This window comes from Corapipo altera, unplaced genomic scaffold (genome assembly GCF_003945725.1).
Source record: "Corapipo altera isolate COAL_440 unplaced genomic scaffold, ASM394572v1 239, whole genome shotgun sequence".
Lineage (NCBI taxonomy): Eukaryota > Metazoa > Chordata > Aves > Passeriformes > Pipridae > Corapipo > Corapipo altera.
The window spans coordinates 1,739,867-1,764,910 of NW_020884938.1; the positions used below are offsets into that span (position 1 = coordinate 1,739,867).

General features: G+C 41.6%; 1 protein-coding gene across 1 annotated transcript; it reads right to left on the bottom strand.

Moving 5' to 3' along the window:
• Positions 1–1,545: 1,545 nt before the first annotated feature.
• LOC113955356 (1-acylglycerol-3-phosphate O-acyltransferase Pnpla3-like) lies at positions 1,546–17,835 on the bottom strand. The gene is made up of 9 exons (XM_027660718.1): positions 17,609–17,835; positions 11,290–11,522; positions 10,481–10,546; positions 8,002–8,211; positions 7,334–7,394; positions 5,120–5,335; positions 4,676–4,808; positions 3,746–3,862; positions 1,546–3,341 (listed from the first exon to the last, which is right to left on the bottom strand). The coding sequence occupies exons 1-9, from the start codon at positions 17,793–17,795 to the stop codon at positions 3,050–3,052; spliced, it is 1,515 nt and encodes a 504-aa protein (XP_027516519.1). The 5' UTR covers positions 17,796–17,835; the 3' UTR covers positions 1,546–3,049.
• Between the last annotated feature and the right edge of the window lie 7,209 nt (positions 17,836–25,044).

Genomic DNA, 25,044 nt, shown 5'->3' on the forward strand with positions numbered 1-25,044 from the left:
TCATATTTTCAGTTCATAATTCACATTGTTACTTCATATTTTTACCTAATTATTCACATTGTTACTTCATACATTTACTTCGTTATTCACATTGTTAACTTCATATTTTTACTTCATTATTCACATTGTTAACTTTGTATTTTTACTTCGTTATTCACATTGTTACTTCATATTTTTACTTCATTATTCACATTGTTAACTTCGTATTTTTACTTCGTTATTCACATTGTTACTTCATATTGTTACTACTTCATTCATAATGTTAACTTCATATTTTTATTTCATTATTCACATCGTTACTTCATATTATCACAATGTCACTTTTATATATAGATAGATATACATTATTTTTATATTATTTGCTATAATAATATTCTATATTGTATTTTTATATATAATTGTATATAAATGTATATAATATGTATATTGTATATTTATGTATAACATAAAGAGTATGTAAATAGTATGTTTTGTTTGAATAATATATAAATAGTATATTTTGTTATTTATATTTTATAATCACCCATAAATTTTAATATTTGTTATTTTTTAAAATTTTGTTTCTGGAAAACAAAGATGTACGTGCTTGAACATACATTAATAAATTACTGCATTAATATGTTATTACCTAATACTATATATTATTTATATTTTGTTATCTGTTTATACTCTATGTTAGTGCTATTTTATATAATCTATATATGAATGTTTGTATTTATATTAAATATATCAAATGAGCAAATTGCTATATTAATAGTTTTATTTTATTTAATATTATTTTATTTTCTTGTCATCTGCTTATATTTTGTTATTTCTATTTTATATAATAGATGGCTTTTATATTAAATATATCAATTAAACATAATAAATCAATACCTTCATGTTATTTTATATCATATAATTTTATTGTATTTGTATTTGATATTTTGTTATCAGCTTGTAATTTCTATTTTACAGAATTTATATACAAATTTTTATATTCATATTAAATATATCAAATCAACACCTTCATGTTACTTTTATATTATACGTTATTTACTATTGTATTTGTATTTTTATGTTATTTATATCTTGTCATCTGCTTATATTGTTATTTATATTTTGTATAATAAATCTTAATGTTTATAATAAAAATATCAATAAATTATTTTATTATACAGATATTATCTAATGATTGTATTTTATGTTATTTATAATATTTAGTTACCTGCTAAATTACAGAGTTTTAACTCAGAAGCAAGACACCATTTGTCTTCTTTCTCCAGACACACACCTTCTTTCTCTGGTTCTTGTTTCTCTTTAAATGCAACAAGCTACTTGTAAACCAGTGAATTGCAAAACAAACAAACAAAACCTTTAAGGTGATGTTGGTCCAGCTGGAGAATGAACAAGCACCTCTCAAACTCCAGAGTAGTTCTCTGAAAAATAAGACCCCTCAGAAACATCAAATCACTTCAACATTCAGTGAAACAAACACATTCTGATTTAACTTCAGATTATTCAGTATAATTCTGAATTGTACTCAAGAAAGCTCAGAAAACAAGGTAACAGAAGAGATTGTGGTTTTATTTTAGAAAAAGGAGACAAAACTGGAGCTGTGCCCAACAGAAAAAGTGGTTAAGGTTGATTTAAACAGAGTTAATAGAACTATTCCAACACACAGACCATTAAATTCTTACACGTTCTGGTAAACTATGTTTTGCAGAACATTCTAGAATTTTGTTTTACAAAGTTTAAAATTACAAATGGAGACGATATAAAACAGATCTTGCTCATTTTAGTTGTAGTTAGAGGAACATTCCCAGCTTCTCGTGCAAATTTGAAGACACGACCACACAAGAAACGAGCAGAAGAGTTGAAGTAAAATAGCACCACACTCCTGGAATATGGAAATGGACAACTCAGCACCTCCTCCCCTGCTCCTCACCAGCCCCAAATCCATCTTGATTCTGTAAAATGTAGCACTTCAAGCTCAGGGAAATCAGAGCTGAGACTCTGGAACCTTTGCACAGCTCCCTGGATATTGGTATTTCCACTAAGTCTTACACACTTGCTGCTTCCAACAGTCCTGGAAAACTTCCTTTGGGATGCACCTCACCAGGAGAGGGGGGGACACCCTTTTTCTTCCCACCTTTGGCAAGAGGGAAGTGAAAGAAGGAGAAGAAAAATCTCTCAAGTTGGAGGGGAAAAAATATCAAGAATAATTACAGACAACCTAAACATCACTCACCACTTGCTAGACACTGATTTTTGTTAACATCTTCTGTAAAGTTTAACACCTTCTTGACTTACTGTTTGCTACTCATCACAGCCACTGCTTTACCTACTTAGTCAAGTATTAAACCTTTCTATGAAGTTCAAAAAAAGTCCTCTGAAATCACAAACTGTACCTGTTTACACTTCAGGGGAACGTGCCCCATTTCTTGTGTCTTTTTCCCTTGAATTATTTGAAGAGGGAAAGAAACACAGAGGAAAAGAACTGTGAAACACACACACCACAACTTAGAGTAACGCTGTTCCTACAGTATCTCGTGCAGACAACCTTCCATAAACACAACAGCATCTTTAAACATAAGGCAAACGGGCTCTGGAGGCCACTAAAAATTGGTGGGTTTCCCTTTATGAAATAAAAGTCCCAATTTCATTTAAGTGCTATAAAAGTAATCCTAACACATAATAAAGAATTATATCTTTAAAAAGGTTCTGTTGCCGATGGTTGTTTAACAATCTGTTGACAGAATTTACATTTTTATGCTGCAGGTAAATTTTTAATAAATTTATTTCCAAAGAGACACTGTTTAACTACAAGTCTTACTACAGTTGATTGAGCTGGTGCTTCAACAGAATTATAATCTGTCACTTAGTATAGCAGCCACTGCTTTTATAATCCTTAAAACAGTAAAATTCCCAAGGCAGATTTGTCAGGAAGCTGTAAACAAGTAATTTTCCAAGACTCATTGGCAATAAACAAAACGACCTTTAGTCCTTTAGGGTTTGAAGTTTCCCTGCCAAATTTGGAATTTGGGAAAGTGTGGAATCTGCTTCCAAATCAATACTCTGGAGCAGTTTGGAAACTCGTCTCCGAGGAAGAGTCAACATCCATGTCCAACGCAGACTCCTCAGGACTTGGGAGGAAACTGGGATAGGACTTTAGGTCTGGATGCTCCTGTATTTCAGCAGAGGGATTTTTCATAGCTGACTGAAGGAAGCAGGAAGATTCCCAGAGCCAGCTCTCAATGTGTGAGGTAGAGTGAGGCATTTTGAGGTGGCAGTATGAGGAATGAAATTCCACAGTGGATGGGACTGTTGGACATTCCCTCAGTGATGGAAAATCGTCTTTCCTGGGTAAAGAGAAAGAAAGGAGTGAAACAGCGACAGGATTCTCAGATTCACAGTGAGGTGTCACCCCCCTTCCCCCCTCAGTGCTGCAAAGTTAAACAGAAATTAAAAGTCTGAAAGTCCAAATCTCGCCCTAGCTGGGTAAGAGAAGATAATGAAGCTGAGGTTTCTCTTCTACAGAAACAGAGGCTCCTAAAACTTTTCCATCATGTGTCTTATTTTAATTCTTCCCAACCATCCTACAAGACTGTCCTCCTTATTCACCTACTTCCTAACTCTTACAGTGTTTCCTGTCCAGACTCCCAAGAAGCACCAGGAAATAGATTTGAAGCAGTGAGAGCTCTTTCATGTTACCCTTGAGAAAAATCATGACATCTTCTTGTAAGAAAGAAAGTTGGCACTTTACCTGGATGCCCAGAACAGTTTGCTTTTAGCCTGGGAATAAACTGTCCCAGCGAGCCGAAAGAGCTGCTCTTGCATCCATCGAACATCAGCAGGCATGTCAGGAAACCAGTTCACTAACCTGCAGAAACAGCCAAAAAATCCAAATCAAAATACACTTTTTGCAAGCAGTAGATCTGATCTGTGTTTTATTTTTACGTACCGTGTCCCACATCCAACACAGCCTCCATTCTCCTCGAGTTAACTCCCTCACCAACGCACCCATTTCTTCCCAAGCTCCCTGAATTCCCATCTAGCCCACTCATGTCTTTCCTTCACTGCATCTCTGAGTGCCTGACCAATATTCCTGTCTCCAAGTGCTCTTTCTGTGTGGAAGGAACTTTCTGATCAGTGGAAGAGGAAGGAAGAAAAAAAAAGCAAAGCACAAGGGAAGAATAAAGAGAGGGCAAAACCAGAACGGTGTCACAAATATATTTTTTTTCCTAATGCCACCCTTAACACAAGTCAGTCACATCAGAGTGGGACAAGGAGGAAAACCCCCCAAAAATCTGTGGAAACTGGCTTCCCCATCTACCAAAAATGGCACAGAAGTGCCAAATCAAGTGGCACAGAAGCAAAACACTGGAGTTGTGTGTGGTTTCATTTATAGAACATCTGATTTTTCAATTATTTTCTAAAATAAAGATGACATCTGCTGCTAAAGGACTGCAATTCTCTTAAGCTTAGGGTTCATGGTGCTTTCATTTAGCATTTCTCCTTTACCAGAACTGAAAAACTGACCCAATTAAGCCCTGTTTCAAGAGCATAACTTCCAGTGTGAACCTACACAAAGCTGGTAAGAGAATTTATACGGTGAGTAAACACTGGATTTCAGTCCTGACTTCACAAAGAAGGACCCAAACTACCTGGATGGGGTTCCTGAAGAGTTCCTTACCGTAAAGCAACGGAGTAAGCAGACTCCACCGGGAGTGTGTATGGCAGCAGCAGGTAGGATATCACCCTCATTGGGAAGAGTTTGGAGAACTGAGCGTAGAATCCATTCTGTTCCTTACAAGCTTCCTGCAGTGCTTAAGAATAATGAGTTTGGGAAAGGTGTTAAGACCTTTTGAAAGCAGTTTAAGCAATTTTCTCGAGGTTTTGCAATCTTCAGTTAATGTTATCGAGCGTTACTGAACAAGGCTCAGATAAAAACCACAATAATTAACTCAGGGCATTGTTACCATAAACCTCCTCTATGCTACTTTAAAAAATGGGAAACACAGGGAGAAAAGGGATTACACCCAGGACTTTTAAGCAGTAAGTCTAAGAATTAATTTTAAAATAATAAAAACCAACATTTGCCACTCAAAAGTTACAGGGAACAGCCTGAAGCACAGACCTTTCCGCAGTCTGGGAGGCAGGCTCTCAAATATGCTCTTCTCCAAAGGCCACGGGTTTGGCTTTAGCTGCTCATTAAGCACTTCCATTTTCAAAGTTTCTACTCTGTTATTTTCTGCCAGTTTTCTTTTCTTCACAAGGTCACTGTGCTGCGCAGCCTCGTGAGGATTTCTTTTCGTGAAGGACAAGTGGATATAAATTGAGTCATTCAAAATACCTGAAAGAGCCAAGAGTTTCCACTTAGGATTGATCCACTGGTCCCCAGAGCTCCTGTGCAGCACCTTTGTGTCTGCACAAAGACCTGTCCTGAGGGAACATTGTCCACCCAACGTCAAATACATCCCACAAGTGTTTAAATCACTCTGATGTGTGATTAAAATTCCTTCCAAGGTTTAGGTCTTACTTTAAAACAGGTTCTAAAGAAAAGGGAAGAGTCAACAACTAAGTGAAACTGCACTGAAAACATACAGTCATTCACCAAAGTTGTTCTCCTGCAAGAAAGAAAATGATTTGAAGGGGAAAAGGAGAACTGATTTAAAATATATTTGAAAGAAAACACCTAAACCACATCAGATATCTGGGAAATTTAACATGGCAGGTATCACGTGGGTACTCTGAAGCATTGCTGCAACAGGGCTGAAAAGGAAAGCCAAGTAGGTTACAGTATTTTTTTCCAGGTATATCCAAAGTACAGATCTAAATCAACACTGGTTGCATTGCAAAACTGGTGCCAATTAAGAAATAGCACTGATAATTACCTCAGAAATAAGCACCAGATAATGAGTACTAAGTGGAAAATACAAGAAGGGTATTTATACTCTGTTTCCAGAAAAGCATTATAAAATTACATATGTAAAAAGACCACCAAATTTGAGTAGGATCCATACCTACATGCAACAGAACCTGTATTCTGCTTAAAAGTACTACTAAAAGACATGTCAAAAGAATATACAGTGAACTTAGCAAAAAAATAATTATTTGAAGTGTCACAGATGGGAGGGGGAAATGAACTCCTACAGTTGAAATAACAAGAAAGGAGAAGCATAATGAATGACCTTGGAAAGGTTATAATTATCACTGATTAAGCTCGATGCAAAACAAAGCTGTGACAGAACAAAAACAAAGTTGATCACAGGATTAGGAGTGTGAAAAGGAGGACAGCAGCGGGGCAAAGAGAGCAAGGGAAAACAGCAAGGAATCTCAGATATTAGTGTCAGATACAGGTGGAAACATGCCCACAGGGAACTTGTGGGTGCAGGACAGCAACAGAACCATCTCAGCACAGGCAACCACGAGGCACAGACTCTTTGTGGACCTTGTGCTTTTAATCACCTGGTAAAAGGCAGAAAGCAGGACTCTCATTAAATATTAAATAATATTACTGTAGTAGTGCAAATATCCCATTTCCATCCCCATTATTCCTCTAACCTGACCGAGTACCAATTTGCTTCTGCACCCAAAGACTAGAGCGACTAATCATATTTAACACATGGTTACTGTTTTCAACTTGTTTGTCTCAAAGCATGCAAAGCTTATTATTATATTACTGATATAAGTTAAATATATTAACATAATATATATGTTAATTTATATTATTAATATAAAACATGTTACTAAAATTCTAGGAGTAGAACAACTTCCAATTCTTCTTCCTAAACTTATCTGGGTCTCAACAACTGCTCCATTACACGTGGTCTTCTTCTGAAGTCCTTCATGATACAGAGTAAGGATTTTCCTGTGACTGAGTTTATATTGTTATTAGACAGCTCCCAGGTCTGGACTAGCAGGAATTCACTTGGATAACAGCAGATTTCACAGGAGTGGGAAACAGTAGCCTACTCCCATCCTTCACAATTAACACAAAGGAATCTAATAATATGATTTGCCTAGAATTCTTTGATAATTTCACTTAACATTCACTTCACAAAATTTGACAAAGCCCCAAAAGTTCAATTTCTGTGTGGCAACACAACTCACCTCAGGGGAGCAGTTGCCACAGCTGTGATTTCTACAAGAAATAAACTTACCATGACCCCTTAAACAGCCTCAAAGGCCCAGTCCCTTCTCAGCCACACACAAACCCCTCAACATTTTTTGTTTGTTTGGTGGATTTTTGTTTGTTTTTTTTTTGTTGTTTTTGCTTTTGTTTGGTTTTGGGTTTTTTTAAACTCAGGTTAAGGACTATCATGAATAATTATCTACAAGTTTAACATACCATTCTCTTTCAAGAATTTAAGAGCATCCAAATATCCTTGCTCACAGATCTCTCCAAGCACCTGCAAACAGAGTAAAATGAGTCAGGCAAATAAAAGGAGTTTCAACCTGAGATCAACAGTTTCAAGAATGGAAGGTGGAAGTGGCTTTTCAGTCTTTTGTAAGAAAAGCAGTCAGAAAAATTACTTCTCTGCTGCAGTATATCCCAAGCCACTTGGAAGGTTTGTTTTCATTTTTTCAGCTTGCACAACAGCCACTGAAGAGCATCTCCCTCACCAGATCTGCAACTCACAGCACTTAAAGTTTAAAGGCAACTTGCCTGCATCGAGTATTAATTGAGAACTTCACAAAACCATGAACTTTTAGAAATTCTTCAAAGTTCTGAAGCACCCAGTTAGCAGGTAAACATGAAAGGACTACCAACTGACAGCTATTAATTCACCAGTGTTCATTTCATGGCAGAACCCTGTGGTAATTCCCAAATAAATACTGAAAGCCAACCACAGGACATGCATTTTGAGTCTGAGAGACTAAAACCAAGGAGAAATGAAGGCAAAACACGAATAAAAATAGAAACAAGAAGAGAAATGTCACCAGAGGAGTTTATATGAGCAGATGAAATGCTAAGGTTACTGCACCTTGATGAACTACATGAAGGCAGTGACTTACCTTGGGCTCTGGTGGAAAGAGGGCTTGTGTCAAACGATAGAAGTTCCCCAGACTGAACTGGATGCTGGTGTTGGTCACATTCATCTCGTGGAAGTTGGCAGACTTCCCCTTGGGGCAGATGTCACACTCCCCAGCAAAAGGGGACACAGTGATGGTGTTCTTGCACTCATAGTGGGGTAAGTTGTCGCTGATCCCTCCGTCCACATAGCGCTGCAAAAATCAACAGACACGACGAGCCTCAGAGGCTGACAAGTTCTAAAAAACATTCCTACCTACAATTCCACAGACAGCCCAAGAGTATTCTGTTTGGGATCTTCTGTATGGTTATAAAAGTGCATTTTAAAGATCATAAGGCTGCACAACACACAGAGGAGAAGCAGCACAGCTGTTCTGCTCTTCCTCAACCGAAGAGCTCCCAGGGCTCATCTCTGGAAAGAACACCAGTAAAACAGCAGCTCTGCACTTCAAAGCTCAATTCCAACATAGCAACCATTCAGTTAGAATGAGGACCCTAAAGTTACTCTCAGAATTTGATATAAAAGCATCAAAAACATTTGGATATTAAGAAATTGCAAGTAAAATGGACACTCTCAACCTCGCCAGCAGTTGTGGGTCTCTATTCTGCTGTGAATGAAAATGTCAGATTATGCTTTGGCCTCCTCTGCACTGAATTGCCCACTGCTGTAGTTTTTAGTGCATCGCCTCCTGAGACATTTTAAGATCCAAGAAGCAGAGAGTTCTGTTTTGGGGTAACTAATGCACAGTGCAGCAGCTGCAGTGGCTAAAGACAACCCCTCCACTCGCTCAACAGCTCCAGTTTTCCACTGGGGGCCAGTTGGGAGCAGGGGCAAAAGGAGTTTAGTGGCTGATTTCTCCTCCTTCCTAACTTTGTAGAAGCATCAAGTACAACACAACAGGTTTGGCACAGGAGGAACCACAGCATGCAGCCTTCTCATGGAATTAATAAAAGGTGGGAGTACACACCTGAATCACTGTTCTACAGAGGTAAATGATTTTAATTACTTGCAGTTTCTGCCTGGTTGCTCCCCCTAGTGATTTTTAAATCTTGCTGTGTGTAAAGGAGTGAAAAAAAAAACAAACAAAACCCACCACACCCAAAAGCTTCACAATTAGGAATTAGATACACCTATTGAACATTATCCCTAAGTCTTTGTTTTAAACTATACACACGGGAACGCCAAGCCAGTAAACAAGAAGACACTACAAAGTTTACATACTTGACATTCTACTGTCCTTAAGCCTGTAAGAGTCATGCCAAGCATAAGCAACTGTGGTATTCTTACCAAGCTACATCAAAAAACACCTCCTAAGCACTAAAATCACATCAAAAAGATTAAAAGGATGCGGTGCTTCCTTCCTTTCCTCAAAATAAGACCAAATAAAGCATTATTTGTATATTTTTGTACTCTGAACCATGCCTTTTAAAATAACATTGTCATCTGGTGACCAGAACTAAAACAGCCAGATTAGCCTGGAACCACCTAAACCTTGGATTCAGTCCAACTTCCTGTTTTTATAACACCTTCAATCTGGAAGAGTTTAGAGTACAGATAAAAAAAAATCCCTATAAAATTCTAATCACTTTTGCTTAAATTTCAGCATGAGTAAGAAAATACATCTCATGCCTGTACTTCCAAGCTGCCTTGAGAACAGTCTGTAACCAACCACCATTAAAGATGTTTAAAGTTTTCCTTCTTTCTTCCCTTCTCCTTGGGTAAGGAGACCAAAGTTGGAGGGAAAGCAAATGAATGTCACTGCCTTGATTTATCTGCAATCCACCTCTGCTTTCAGACTGTAATTAAAACACCTACACCAAACCATGGTGACTCTTCTGCAGTTTTGGTCTCTTTAACAGGGGATTTCAGAAAGCCCAGTATGGCCATGAAGTATTTAGAGGTTTTGTAACCAGCAGATCCTGAGAAGTAACAGAATATACCAATAAACTGACATTTAACCCCTAAAAAGCAAACTTTCTGACACTGAATACAAATGCCAGAAGACATTAAAAAGCTTTGTTTGCACCTAAGTGAACACAGAAGTTTAATCCAGTTGTGAGGCAGATCTATCCACAGCCAGAACACACAGATACATAATAAACTATCTTACAGGATTTTGTTTTTCAGACAAAATATATGCTTTCATATAAATTTTGTAGGTGAAAGAGCAGCACTTTCTTCAATAAATATTTATCCAGAAGTTAAATACTTGTTATCTTATAATAACCTCTTAATTAATGCATCTTTGGTGGGGGAGAGAGAGGCAGCATATGTGTGTGGAAATGAATGTTACAGATACTCCACAAATTCATTTCTTTCTTTTTTTGGGAAGTTGTTACAGCTCCAGGATTAAAATCTATGATGAAAGTATTTATTTTACAGCAGGATAAACCAAAACACCACAGTCTGAATATTTTCAGAATATCCAGAACTACTTTTAGATGTTAAAAACAGAGACTTACCACACCTCTAAACGACGGTGGAATTAGGCCACAATAAATAGGGACAAATGAACTACAGATTAAAGCCTGTAAGAAAATAAGACCATATAAATTAAATGTTAACTGTTCAACTGCTGACATTAACATTTATTTTTTTTTTTAGAGATTAGCAAAAACAAGCAAGCAACCAAAAAAATCCCCAGCAAGAACACCTGAATAAAAATTGGGGGAAAACCCCAGGATATTAAGTTAAGTATTATTTTAAACATCTTTTTTAGAATGTAACCATATTCCATCTTAAAAAAAGGTAAGACTTACTAAAAGACCATTTCTGGAAATGGTAATAAGCAAGGAAAAGTTTATGATCATTCACTCAAGTTATACATTACCTGAGTAATCAAAGTAATAACTGGGCACATAAATACCAACATCCTGGGATCATATTAATAGATGTATCTATAGGTATAGAGATCATATTTGTAATATGATAGTAAGAATTTTTAAAAGCAATTTTTGACTGTTTTTTGATCGTTGCTTTTATAAGAATGACCTCAAAAAATTCTTATTCACTCAGGATATAGTTTCATTAGATGCAATGCACTTTAAAGGTATTTACCCTTTTTATGACTGATCCCTCACACCTTTTTCAGTAAAACAATTCACGTGGACTGGGGAAACTAATATGTGAATTTAGTGTAAGAGAGCTTGAATTCCTCTTTAAAATACTGTCCAAGTCACAAAACATCCTAAAATGTTTCAAGTGGAAATCCAACAGATGACGTGAAATTAAGATTACAGAAACTTCTACAAGTTGCCAAAAATAAACATACCTGGATAACTTCTTCTTTAGAGTTAAAATTAGAGATCAGTGCATTTTTGCCATCTGATACTCTGGTTAGTGAGATGCAGAGTCTGCCCGATGACAACTGGTGAGTGTTCTCTGGAAGATTCCTCATCAGTCCATCTCTAATTATCTTTATCACATTAAAGGAGGGATGGAGAGGACCAAGATTTCGCTTTCTGGCTTCTTTGGCCAACGCCAGAACATCTGCACAGGCTTGAGCTGAAAAGAAAATGCATTTATTTTAAGAACAGAAGATACGCCAAAAAACAAAACCCACACTTGGGACTAATAAAGCAGGTCTAGAGCTCCAACTTATCTCTCTGACTGCTAGAATGAAAATTCAGGACCTTTTTAATGGATAAAATAACTAAGGGAGTTTAGGAGTCTTCTGAGAGGAAAAAATAAATCACTTCAGGCTTTCAGAAAAAAGTCTTGGTGAAGGCTAAGTTATCTAGATGTAGATTCTACGTGTAAAACACCCATATAAGAAGCTTTCACTAGGAGTCACTCATTCCAGAAGCACGTTCTGTAAGAAAAAACAAGGATAAGCACATGTGAATGGTCATATTCCACATGCAGCGTCCATAAAACCCCCCCAGTATCTGACGCACAGATTTAATCTCCACAGGATGGCTGGTGAGGAAGCAGATCAACCCACTTGTCATGGTTTGAGAGCCCCAAAATCCAATTCCCAGGAGACATGACTGTTCCTGAAGAACACTAAAAGCACCCTGACACTGAGTGACAGGAGGAGCAGCAGCTCATCCACCTGCAGTGTTCTGTCTGAACTTCTAACACCACATTTCTCCAGGGCACACTTTGAGGAAATTGCCCAATGAGTTTGTCAACTTGGGAGAAGAAAAGGGGTGGGGAAGAAGGTCAAAGCAGCAGGTTATCACCCTGAGTGACAGGCTACAAGGCCATCTAAAAATATTTTCAGAACTTACATGTTTTATTGTAATAGACTGGATTCAATTTATCAGGTTAAATGTGAGCGCTGCACTGGAGACAACTCTGCTTAAGCCTCTGATTGATTTCCAAAAATATTATCTTCCTACAAAGTTATTTTTTTCCCCTCTCAAATAGCAACATCTAAACATTGATCATCCTTAACCAGAAGTCTACATTCAACAGAGTATCTCTGAAAAAATCTGAGGTATCAGACAATACTCCATTTTTAGCACTAGGACTTTGTTCATTCCACTCACCCAGAGCAAAGCCTTGGGCCACAAACCCACTGACCCCATCCCAGGAGACAGCAAACAGTTTAGACACAGCTCACTGTTCATGGCCAAACATGTGTTTATTTTTGCTCACAAATAATTGCACAAGTCCCAGCCTGACAAGTGAAGTTGCCTCCAAAAGCAGGATTTGGACAGTTCTAATTTTCTTGCATTCGGATATAAGTTACCACCTCTTTTTTTATTATTATTATTTTTATTTAGCACTGCTCAACCTTCCAGAACTTCCTAAAGAAAGGAATGAAGCATTTTACAGGAGATACTGAACCACCAGAACTCTGGGCAGGAAGAGCAGCCTTGGAGCACATGCAGTAATTGCCTTTTGCAAAATAATGACCTTTTTTAAAAACTTTGGTGAATTGTTTGTTCTAAAATACAGACCAAGAGCAAACAAATAAATATACACGTTGTCATTTCTCTGCCAGGTCCTGACCCTGTTTTTCTAGACAGCATCCTGTCAAACTGAAGCTCAAGGTATTATTTAAGTTTGAAGCATGAGAACATCTTTACTTATTTGCACTGCAGGCCTATTTCTGCAGAAAAAATTAATAAACCAGTGCTCTCTATTAACCTTGTATTGCCATTATTTCTCTCTCATTGTAAAGAAATGTATCAGCTCACCTTATGAACACCCCTTAAAGGGCAGCAAAACTGGTGACATCTAACAGTTTTGGTTTGAATTCCTCTCATTTCAGCTTCCTCTCAGAAAACAACTACCCGTCAAAATGAAATGTGATTTAGCATTTTACCCATCTCCTCCACGTACAAGAATTTCAACACTTTGGGGAGTCTATAGAGAGAAAAACTAAGGGAAAAAACTATATATTTTGATTATTGGAACGTATTTTCAAAACAAGAAGAGCTCCAAAGCAAGAAAAAAATAAAATTGTGTCTACCCAAGAGTATGTGATATTAAAGCACCAAAAATTTAAAAAGCTGTTTGTCAGTAATTCAACAGACTTCAAAGTATTCCAACTTCTTGTCCTTCTGCTTTCTTTCCTCAACAGGACTAAAATTACAATTACACTACAATAGAACACAATGAATTAATACAGCAATACACATTGGTGTATTCCAAAATAGGACCTTCTCCAAAAAGGACCAAGGGCTAGAGCTCAAGTCAGACCTTGGTACACCTGTTTTACTTTTGAAACACGGGAGAGCTAAAGAAATTAATGTTCCTATTAAATGTGAACTGTTTCTAGTTATATTTCTGTATTCCTACTTTTAACTGTTGTGTAACTATTAATCTGTTTCTCATAGAGTAAAACCTGAGTTTATTCCAGAGGGTAAAACCTGACATTGAATTTGCAGGCTCCAGTAAACCTGTTCTCTTTAGTGTCCCACTAGAATGGATGATCCCAGCACCTTCAAAACATCAGGATTCTCCAGGACATCCATGGGGGATGTCTAATATGAGGAGTGCCACTTAACCATTCCAGTTTGAAACAGCCTGGAACGTACTTCATCCTCAAAAGCAGTCACCTCTAAGCTTCCAACCTCCCCCAAATACAATGCAGGAAAGCTCTGTGTCAGTCTGGAAAAGTACACTTTGTTTTTTCCATTCAGTGGCTAATGATTACTTTGTCTGCAATTTGAAATTCTACAGACTGTTTCTGCCTATCCAACAGGTAACATCAAGCGAAAAGAAAACCCTTTATTTAAAATATGCTCTTAAATTTTAGCCACAACCCCTGTTCACAAATACACAGTCACTTCATGTGCACCAGCAAATGGACTAATGCAGGGCTGGGTCCAGTCAAGACCAAGGATGGAGGTCCCACAACTTCCATTATTTTACAACCCTCATGGTAATTGTCTTTTCCTTACACCTCCTCTGAATTCACCATGTTCCAGCTCGTGTCTGCTGCCTCTCATCCCTCTACTGCTCACCTCTGAGGAGATTTTGGCTCTCTCTTCCCACAGTAAAATGTAACTGTGAGAACAAAGGGGACTTACTTATAACTACAACTGCAGGGACAACAAATACTGCACATCAAAGTATATCAGAGTAAGGGAGGTGTACAATAAAAACTCATTAAGTACATCATACTATTGTAGCACTTACTGCTTCTTTAGAGCTTATTTACAATCCTCTGCTTTCACACAAGCTCACAAAAATTACAGCTAAAAATTAACATGGGAATACCTTCCTAGTCTTATCAATTTACAATGATTAACAGATTTTAGGATGTGGCTGGCTTTGAATTAGTCTTCCAACATTCCCAAGTAATGCCTTTTTTTTTTCTTTTTTGCTTTTTTAAATTTCCAGAAGAAATGCACTTGCCCATGAAATCCTCTACCTTGGACAGTGATCACACACATACAAGATATTCTATTGGTTAGAGGAAAGCAAAAATCTCCACTGGTGTACGAGAAGGGAGAGACAAAGCAATTACTTGAAGTCTGCAACTCTCAGTGATTAAAATGTCAGGAGATTTAAAAGCTGTTACTAACTCATACTGTCAGGTAAACAATATACATTTTCTGTGCTTGAGAGCGCTTTGAATATTTAAAGCAGCTTCCTTCTGAAATCATTTACAGTGACAAGACTTAGAACTGGATATGTTCTAAAAATAAACAGCTATTGGGGGAAAATACGATATTGGCCTCATAGTAAGTGTGCTGTGTCAGGAAAATACAGCAAAATTAAATTAAGAAATTTAAGTAGCACAAGTTTCCTGCTAAAGCTTTGAAGAAATTAAGCCTGTGTGCTAGAGCTCAGTGGTTAAGCAGCAGGGACAAGCATTTCACAGCATTACCCTCCTGCACACACAGAGAACTTCTGTCTGTTTTAGTCAGGGAATTGTTCCCTCAGAAACTTAAAAGCAAAACCCGTGAACCTCGCCAAATTCAAAATAAGTACTTACTGTTCTCCTCATCCTCTAAGTAAGAAGAAATCTGAATTTATAAAACCTCCTAGTTCTAAAACAGTCAAAGGCACCACCAGCAAAAACAATCAGTGCTGAGCCATGAACTAGACAAGCTTTTACTCGGTGGATTCCTTGAGTTTAAAAAGAAAACCATTTCCAGGCATTTCCTACGAATTTTTAAACTGCAGTCCAGCTACTACAATAAACACCTTGATGTTTGCACAGCTGGTATCAAGCTGGCTGTAATGTCTAATTCACTGGATAAATGTGTGTTTGAGTTCTCATGAGCCCTAAATAGGTAGAGGTATTAAAACGGTAACTATATAATATTCATAGTATATATTATATAAATATATATAACAAATATATAATAATATGAATAGATATAATAAATATGTAGTGAAGAAGGATATGTATATAAATATATATAATAAATAAATTATAAAAGGTATACTTTTCCTACTGCTGGAAAACAGGCACTTATTTCACAGGACATATTATATTTAGTTGCAAACTAGCATCTTGCATCCAGCATAAACACAACACAAGATTAACTCTCTTCTTTAAATGACAATTAAAATCAGTGATTTTAATCAATCCACCGTTCCTAATCGCACACCTGAGCGACCTTTGCAACATACACTGGGCCCAGATTAGAGAGGAAAAGCGTGTTAAAGCTAACCTAAGCCCTGACCTTAACTCTCTGAGCCTTACCCCAAGAAAGGAGAAGCTTTGGAGGAAGCAAGATAAAGCCACCTGACCCTCCACGTGCAAAGGTAACCGCGCAGAGATGCTCGATTTCCCAACGCAGCGCAAACACGCTGTTTACAGCCGGGGACAGGCTGGGCCGGCTTGCTTAGGACGGGTGTCGGGCTCAGCTGTCTCCCGCTAGCCCGGCTTTTCATTCCCGTACTTTGGACGGGGGTGGGAAGAGCGGCTGTGACTGCCCCGGGGGCGCGGGAGACCCTCGGGGGGCACAGAAACACACACCTGGGGGTGCAGGGATGGAAACACCCCCATGCCCTATCCCTGGGGGTCCGGGAACACACAAACAACCCCTGCCCTACACCTGGGGGTCCGGGGAACACACAAACAACCCCTGCCCTACACCTGGGGGTCCGGGGAACACACAGATAACTCCTGCCCTACACCTGAGGGTCCAGGGAACACACAGACAACCCCTGCCCTACACCTGGGGGTCCAGGGAATACACAAACAACCCCTGCTCTACACCTGGGGGTCCAGGGAACACACAAACAACCCCTGCCCTATCCCTGGGGGTCCAGGGAACACACAAACAACCCCTGCTCTACACCTGGGGGTCCGGGGAACACACAAACAACCCCCTGCCCTACACCTGGGGGTCCAGGGAACACACGGACAACCCCTGCCCTACACCTGGGGGTCCGGGGAACACACAAACAACCCCTGCTCTACACCTGGGGGTCCAGGGACACACAGACACACACCTCGGGGTCTAGGGACATACAAGCACCCCCCAGCCCTACCCCTGGGGGTCCAGGGAACACACAAACAACCCCTGCCCTTCACCTGGGGGTCCAGGGAATACACAGACAACCCCCTGCCCTACCCCTGGGGGTGAGAGACAGACACACACCTCGGGGTCCAGGGACATACAAGCACCCCCCAGCTCTACCCCGGGGGTCCAGGGAACACACAAACAACCCCCTGCCCTACACCTGGGGGTCCAGGGACACACAGACACACACCTCGGGGACCAGGGGCACACAAACACCCCCCTGCCCGACATCTGGGGGTGGAGGGGCACAGGAACACATACCTGGGGATAAGGGACGGACACACACACACACACACACCCCCACACACACACACACCCCCCTGCCCTACCCCGGGGGGGGGGGGGAAATTCCCACCGCTCTACTACGCCAGTCTCGGGAATAGGATCAAGCATCACCAAGACCATTCCTTACGCCGCGTACCGCGTCCGGATTTAATTCCACCGAAGGGGGTCTCGCTCCTTTTTAGGGGCAGAACACGAGAAACGGGAGGCTCGGAGCCAGCCCCGCACGGAGCGGACGGGCAGCGCAGCCCAGCCCGGCCGAGCCCAGCCTAGCTAAGCCCGGCTCAGCCCCGCCGACCGCCGGGCGCTCCCCGGGGCCGGTCCCACCGCCCCTGCCCCTTGCCCGGCCCCGCACAGCCCCCTCCTCACCCAGCGAGCCGCCCCCGACGAGCACGGCCCCGGCGAGCGCGCCCGCGGAGGCGCCGTAGATGTGCCGCGCGTCGCGGATGACGTGCGGGGCGCGCTCCTGCAGGCAGGTGGCCGCGCCGATGTGGTAGACGCCCAGGAAGCCGCAGCCGGCGAAGGACACGCTCCAGCCGCCCTCGCGGTCCAGCATGGTGTCCGGCGGGGCGCGGGGACAGGGACAGACACAGGGACAGACACGGGGACAGGGCGCGGCGGCCGCTGCCCGGCGACTGTGCGCGCTCCCGGCGCCGCCCCGCGCGTTACCCGCGGCCGCGCCCCCGCCGCCGGCCCGCGCCGCAGCCAATCACGAGCCGCCCCCAGGTGGCCCAAGGCGCCCCAGCCAATCCGAGGGCAGCATGCAAATGAGGCCGCGCTCCCGCCGCGCGGGGGGACCCGCACCCAGCGGGGACCCGCACCCAGCGCCCCGCGATCCTCGGAGCTCTGGGACCCCGCGGGCCCCTCGGTCCCCCAGCCCCGTCTGACCCCGCATTCCCACCCTGCGGGGCCGCCCGGATGCTCACGGCCTCCAGCGAAGCGGTCCCGCGGGGCTCGTCCCGCCCAGCCCCCCGCACGGCTGGAGCGGTGGTGTCCAGGCGATGGGCAGCAGTGCGGTTCGAGGGGCGGTGCGATGGGAAGCACTGGGGTCTGGGGGTCGGGGGGAGCAGCAGGATCCGGGGGGCGGTGGGATGGAGAGCGGTGGGGTCCGCGTGGATCAGTGTAATGGGGAGCAGTGCGGTCCGGGGGGTCGGTGGGATGGGGAGTAGTGGGTCCAGGGATTGATGGGATGGGGAGCAGGGGGGTCCGGGCGTCACTGGGATGGGGAGCAGGGGGGCCCGGGGGTCCCTGGGGTCGGTGGGATGGGGAGCAGAGGGTCCAGGCACTGGTGGGATGGGGAGCGGTGGGATGCGGTACCGGCAAGCCGGGCTGGGTGGGGGGAACACGCCCTTCGATCGGAAGGGATCTGGGATCGGCCCCGCTCCCTGCAGCCCGTGGGAGGTGCGGGCTTAGCAATTACCCTGATTATCCAAGGCTCAAAGGAATCCACCGTGGCAGCGTGTACAACCATGGGTGTTTCGTGATCTGCTGTAAGAGCGAGCACTGCTCAATAATCCCGAAATTTCAAGAGGAGAAAATTCCTGAGGATAATAACACTGGGTTTATAAGAGGAAGATTACAGAATAATCTGCTTTCAGTTTGCAATTTCAATCTGCAATTTCAATCTTTGTTAGTGTTCTACCAGCATTTCACAGACAGAAGTTCAAGTAAAATAACAAAGGCCATCTGAAGTCTAGAACAGCATCATCTAACAGAGTTTCAGTAGTACCCAGCTGACTGATGCATCAAAACCTAGTGTCAGGTACTGGTGGACTTCCAGATGTCTCATAATGTCATCTTTAAGCACCTGAAGGCCTCACACCTGGAGCTCTCCAGGTTTATTTTCCTCCCTAATTCAGGTATTTCTGTGTAGTGCTATGTTGCAGACCAGAGTCGTGCCCTAAATGTTGCTCTGCTCAAATCCTCTGGAAGTCTTGAAGGCATCTGAACACATCCAGGCAGGGTTTGGCTCCCTGTAAGAGGGGGCAGCTTTCGTCTAAAAGTTGAAAGGAATTGGCATTTGTGCGTGACTCCTGTTGCCACAAATCCCAGAGTTTCCATTAGGCTCCCTCCGTAATACTGGTGGACATTGAGCAGCTCAGAGGGAATTCACAGCAATTACCTTGCCCAGCAGGGAGCTCCCCAGGGCCTGGCTGTGAAAATAAACCCGGAGAACAGCACAGTCTGAAATCCTCTAGGATTTAATTGCCTCACTCAGGGCTGCAGAAAACCTCTTCAGCTCCTTGCACGTACCGTACCGGTGTTGTGACACATCTCAGAAGGGTCTGAGGGAAAAGGAAGGTGCGAGATTGAACCCGTTTCAGTGCTCAGGGGAGGAGGAAGCTGAAAAGGGAGATGAAACCACAGCTCACTCTTCCAGGAAGTCTTATTTCATTAAAAATGTGCTTGTGGCTCCTGTATTTTCTCCATTCTCTTCTAAAGGAAAGGGCCAGCTGTACTGAGTTTTGTATTCTCTCCACATGTGCTCTCATGCTGTTTACTCAGAGTTTAAGTGTGGGAGAGTATCATTTCTTACTCCATATTTTGGAAAAGAGACACTGAGGTGTTCAGAGAGGGACATTTCTGGACATGCACAGAAATGTGACAGGGAGAGCCAGTGAAATGGCAGGCAAGCAGGGGATTTCCAGAACATTATCCCATCAATGGTTCTGTCAGTGCTAATCTCAAATTTGCTGGTAGACATCAACTCTGTTTAAAAATGTTTTTTATCCCTAAACTGTCACTAGAAGGCTGCTCCTTGACCGCATTTCTTGAGCAGTCAGGAAGAATCTCATTTCTACTCTAAAATGATACACGGCCAGTTCATAACCATCCTCTACTTTGTCCTTTTACACTGGTATCTCCCACATATCACTTACAATGTTGAGAGTGCTAAGCTTTATTCCCTGTATTCCCCATCAGCTTCTCCAGATGCCTCTAATGAGGAACAAACGCTCCCCAACACAGTCCTTGTTGAGGAAGCTGAATCACTAATTCTGATTATTTGTATTATGATGAGCTGGTAAATCCAGGTCCTTGTTTTTTTAAATGTGTTGCAGTTCCTCAGTACACAGCACCAAATTTGTTCCCAACACTGGACTCCCCTTTCCTGCATGTGCCTCCTCTTTTTCAGGGCCTGTTTGTATCTCCTTGGGTTGCTTCATAACAGATCTTGCAATTTCTTCCCCACATCATCTCTAGATTAGCAAATAATTAATCGTGAGAACAACAAACAAACAAAACAAAAACCCCAAACAAAAAACCCCAAACCAAAACAAAAAACCCCAGAACATTTAAGGCGAGGTGCATATAGACAGGATGAGTCCCATTTCCCTTTCCAAGAAAAGCAGCTCTCTCATCAAAAAGGTAGATTAGTTTGTCACACTAAACCTTTGCTAATCACTGGCTATCTCATTTCAATCTCATCTCTCTTATCTCCAGGCCTACAAAGATGATTGTTCTTTTACCCCAAACCCATTTTAATCCCTTCTTTTTCTTTCCTTTTTTTTTAATAACATTTTTCAGGGTATTCATTTAACTCCAGTTACAGGTTTAGCTGCACATAGCTGTTTAGGATAAAGATCCTGTGGCTAGCTCTAAAATTGGGAACATCTGAGAAATCTGATGCAACCCCATGACAAGCACTAAACCAACCCCACTGTGGTTGGACAGGATGCAGTTTCAAGATTATCTTGTTTATATCAAATATCTCTACATGTACTATATGCTGTAACCTGTGTTGCAGACACATCTTAAAATCTTTTACTGGAATTTCCCCAAAATTCCAGGAATATGAGGTAGGGTCTGAAAGGCCACATGGTGAAAGTCAAATATAGTTTGATGGGGGGTAAATCTACCAGGAAACTTGGAAACTTCTGTAAGCAGACACCAACCCAACCCAGTGTGTGGCACATGAACTCAACAGGCCATCATTTAACCACCCTTAATCCTTTCCAGTTAGCAAACATGATAATTATGTTGTAGGCATGCCATTTTCTTAAGACATGGATTAAATCAAACTGTCATAAAAGAAGAGAGCAACTGATGGTGCACTCGTAAAGTGCCTTTAACTCATTAGAATAAAGGTAAAATTAAATACTGGGCCAGCTGAAGGTATATAATTGATAGGAAAAGGAGCCACATAGGATGGAGCACCAGCAGGAGGGAAGGAGTACTGTCACCTTTACTGGGCAGGTGACAAGTCATCTTGGCCAGCTGTGAAAATCCCACAGCAGTCTCTGTCATCAGAAAGAGCTCCAAGAGGTGATTACCAAGCCCTGCTTGGAAACAGCAAATGTTTTCTATGGTCAGGGATTCACTAGTAATCATTAATCTCTCATTTTGCATAAAGCCTTTGAAAAGAGTTTGATGTCTCATGATACCCATTTTCGTGGGGGAGGTGGGAAGGGACACGAGCAGTGAAGCTGGTCCAGTATCACTCAGCAAGGCTGGTTTCCAAGTTGGAGGGAAAGTCAGATTTACTGAGTGCTAAGCCAGATCAACGGCCTAGAACTTCTCCAGAAGGGTAACAAAGTACCTGCTGCCATTTCTGGAGCCCAGGAAAAGTTGCCAGTACCGTCTGTCACATCTGTGTGGCCTTATCAAGTGACCTTATCGAGTGATCATCCACCTAACCTAAAAATATCAAAGCTTCACCTCTGCCTAACACCCCTCTGGGAATGCTCTACTGGGAAAATTTTCTGAAGAAACACAGATCATTTGTTGGCAAATTTTAGGTGCCTTTTGTGAATAATGCATAATAATGAATAATAATCTCGTCTCATGATAGAAAGCCGTGCTCTCCTCTCCCTAAAAGGATCCAAAGAGCAAAACCAAGGCATTGCTTACACTCCCTTTGAGATCTCTTATATGGGATGCTGCAAGTTCACTCCTCTTTTTTCAGTGCAGGCAGGGGAGAAGGAATATGAGCTCTACTGTCTTTATTATTGAGGTTAATTCCTGTTTATGTTCCTCTGAAGATGCTGATTTGTCACAGAAATTATAATCAAGTATTAATTCCGCTCCTTTTGTATGATCACCCTATCTGGGCTGGATAAGGGAAATCCTACTGGAACAGTGGCCAGAAGAGTGTTAAGTAGCTTTTAGTGTTTAAAATGCATGAGGAACCACAAGGCAGGAATGGAAAAGTGTTGGGGTTGCAGAGAGAGGTGAGGTGAGGACAAAGACCATAACCTGGGCAAGGAATCCTTTACATTCCTCGTGCCAAGGCCCCACATGCATCACTGACTTCCACCTCAGGGCTCTACACTGGGCAGCAGGGACAAAGAAAGGATATTGAAATTTTCCTGCCAAAATAAATTCTAGTTGGTTTTAGTCTGTTTGCAACATCAACTGAAACACCCTCGCTACACTCTATTTTAAACCTCCCAGAGAAGCTACACTTGGCACAAGCATCATTCCTGTCCCATTGTTGGCTTCAAAACAGTGATATCCACACAGGCACTTGGTGGGGATTTTTTTCTCTTTGTGTGTCACATCGTGGCCCATTAAGCTTGCAAAGGTCTCAAGTTAAACTCCTCTCAGGTTTCTTTGGCAAGAGGTGGAAAGTAGGTCATGTTAGTGAAAGCTTTTCCCTTGAGCCTGATTCTAACATTTGAGCAAGGATTTTGGGGCTTGGGTTAAGCATCTGGTGATTACATTCCTAAAGCTGTAGAAATTTGCAAGTATGATCTGAAAAGGTGGTTTCTACCCAGTAGGTGATGGCAGTTTGAGCAATTTTAGTGCAGCTTCCAAGCCTCTCGGCATAATCCCAATGATCACTTTGGACTAAGCTGAGAAGTCTGTTCTCTGACTTTTAGTTGTGACTGTGGACTAACAGACCCCAGTTCTGGCAAAGGGAAACGAGCTATGAAGATCTGTATGAAAAGGGCAACAGAAAAAACTAGATAAACAAAGCAACCTCTGGTGTTTTCCATAGGCATCTGCCAGAATCTTTTCCGAAAGAAAAGAAAATAAAAGTCAAGCATCCATTTCCCATACCTTTTGCTAGGATCCAACACTAAGCAGAGGCAGACCCCAATGTTCTGTGTGACATGGCTGAAGTATGGGGGTTGTAAGTCTGGCTTTGGGAAAAAAAAACCCTTTACAGGCCCTGTTTCAAGCTGTGTGCTCTTAGAAAACTGGGAACTTCATTTTGGAAGCTGTATCAGCAATATTTTCTCTCTATACTTTGTGTACTACCATTTGGTTTGCAGTTTCCTTGTGCAAACCGTTTTGTGACTACTGTTGATTCTCAAAGTGAGCAGGAGGCTCTCAGATCCAGGTTCATCCCACATCCTCAAAAAATTCTGGCTGTTGAAATGCTAATTCTGCTGCCAGCCCTTGCTTGCTCTGGGTGATGTGGGAGGGAGAAATGTGGTAACAGGAATTTAGAGGTAATACAAAGCACGTGCTAAATAACAAAACATACTGACACATTTGCCTTCAGCCAATTTGTTTGCAAAGGGGTCTCTCTCAAGAGCAGACAGTGTTTCAAATGACAGCAGGGAGAGGAGAGCACCATGGAAAGGGCACATTTGGCATCACTGTGCTGCTCACCAGGGCCTGCTTAATCCACAGGGCACATCATCCACTCACCAATAATCAATAATCACTTCATGCTAAAGCACTGAGAACAATGACCAAGTGCTGTGACCAAGGCTTGCTTTGTTAATTTATTGGAATAACCCTGTGGCACTCAGCATATTTTCATATCAGAAGGTGTCTGGAAACCAGCATGACTGATTCCAGTAGGAGAAGTAAGGAATTTTCATATCTTGAACTTCTTGGTGTGATCTGTGCTTTTCCTTCTCAAAGAGAAAAAAAATACTGAGAGTTACAATTTGCTTCTCAGGTCTGGCAGCACAGCCATTGCCTTTACTCTTCATAATTTCAGAAGTATTGCATGGAACAAGTAGCCTAATACTATTTCTTACACATGAACATGGTCCAATTTTTTTTTTTTAATATATCTTCATTTTGTTGTTGTTTCATAACTTTGTAGCCTGGTATGTATGTGGCAACAGCTTATTGCAAAAGATCACATGCAGCTTTATTTGTCCTACTAATGAGATACAGCAATGACCAAGCCAAGTGCTAACCTGCAACCTCCATTTTTTTTATTAGTTAGTTTTGAAGGATATGTTTTTGTTTATGATAGAAAGCTAAGAGAATAAGAGTATGGCTAACAAGCTGTGGGGAAAATTCAGATAGTCTCCAGAGTTAGACTTTTCAAATCTTGCCTTGCAGAGCACAAGTTCCTTTTCTGTTGTAACAGGGCTACTGTTTTCTCTCTTAAGCTGTGTCACTTCTACATTAACTATATTATTAGTTTTAATTACAGTTATGGATGTTATGTCTAGTAACTGCCAGGTGGCAAACAATGCTGCATCCTTAAGACCTAATACCTTGTCATAAAAGGCCTAATAATCAGCACCTTTTAACAGTTGCTGAGGCAGATTCTCAGCAAACCTTGGTCTTAACCTAAGAAAAGGCTTGAAACCTTTAACAGTTCTAAAGACAAGGTATTTGTCTTTCCAACTCTAAGACCAATAGTATTCAGGGAATTATTCTAGAGATAGATATATACATAGTGAACACTTTCTCTGGCAGAACATCTCCCAAGAGTTATGATGCATTTTGCCCCTTGCCTTGCACACAGTGATCCATCAGCCAGGAAATGCCAGGAAGATCCCTTTATATTCACCTATTTACAGAGGTTCCCGTTCTGCAGAGAAACTGGGGACACAGGAAAAGCTGCTCCTTCACCCAGCACCCCCGAGAGGCGAAAACTGGTGAGAACAGTG

Excerpts from the sequence above, each read along its gene's own strand:
- LOC113955356 (XM_027660718.1), bottom strand. The coding sequence starts at position 17,795 with ATGCTGGACCGCGAGGGCGGCTGGAGCGTGTCCTTCGCCGGCTGCGGC. Across the intron at positions 8,212-10,480 it reads CACCGTCGTTTAGAGGTGTG|CGCTATGTGGACGGAGGGAT; the intron begins GTAAGTCTCTGT and ends TGATTTTTGCAG. Across the intron at positions 3,342-3,745 it reads AAACTGTTCTGGGCATCCAG|GAAAGACGATTTTCCATCAC; the intron begins GTAAAGTGCCAA and ends CTCTTTACCCAG.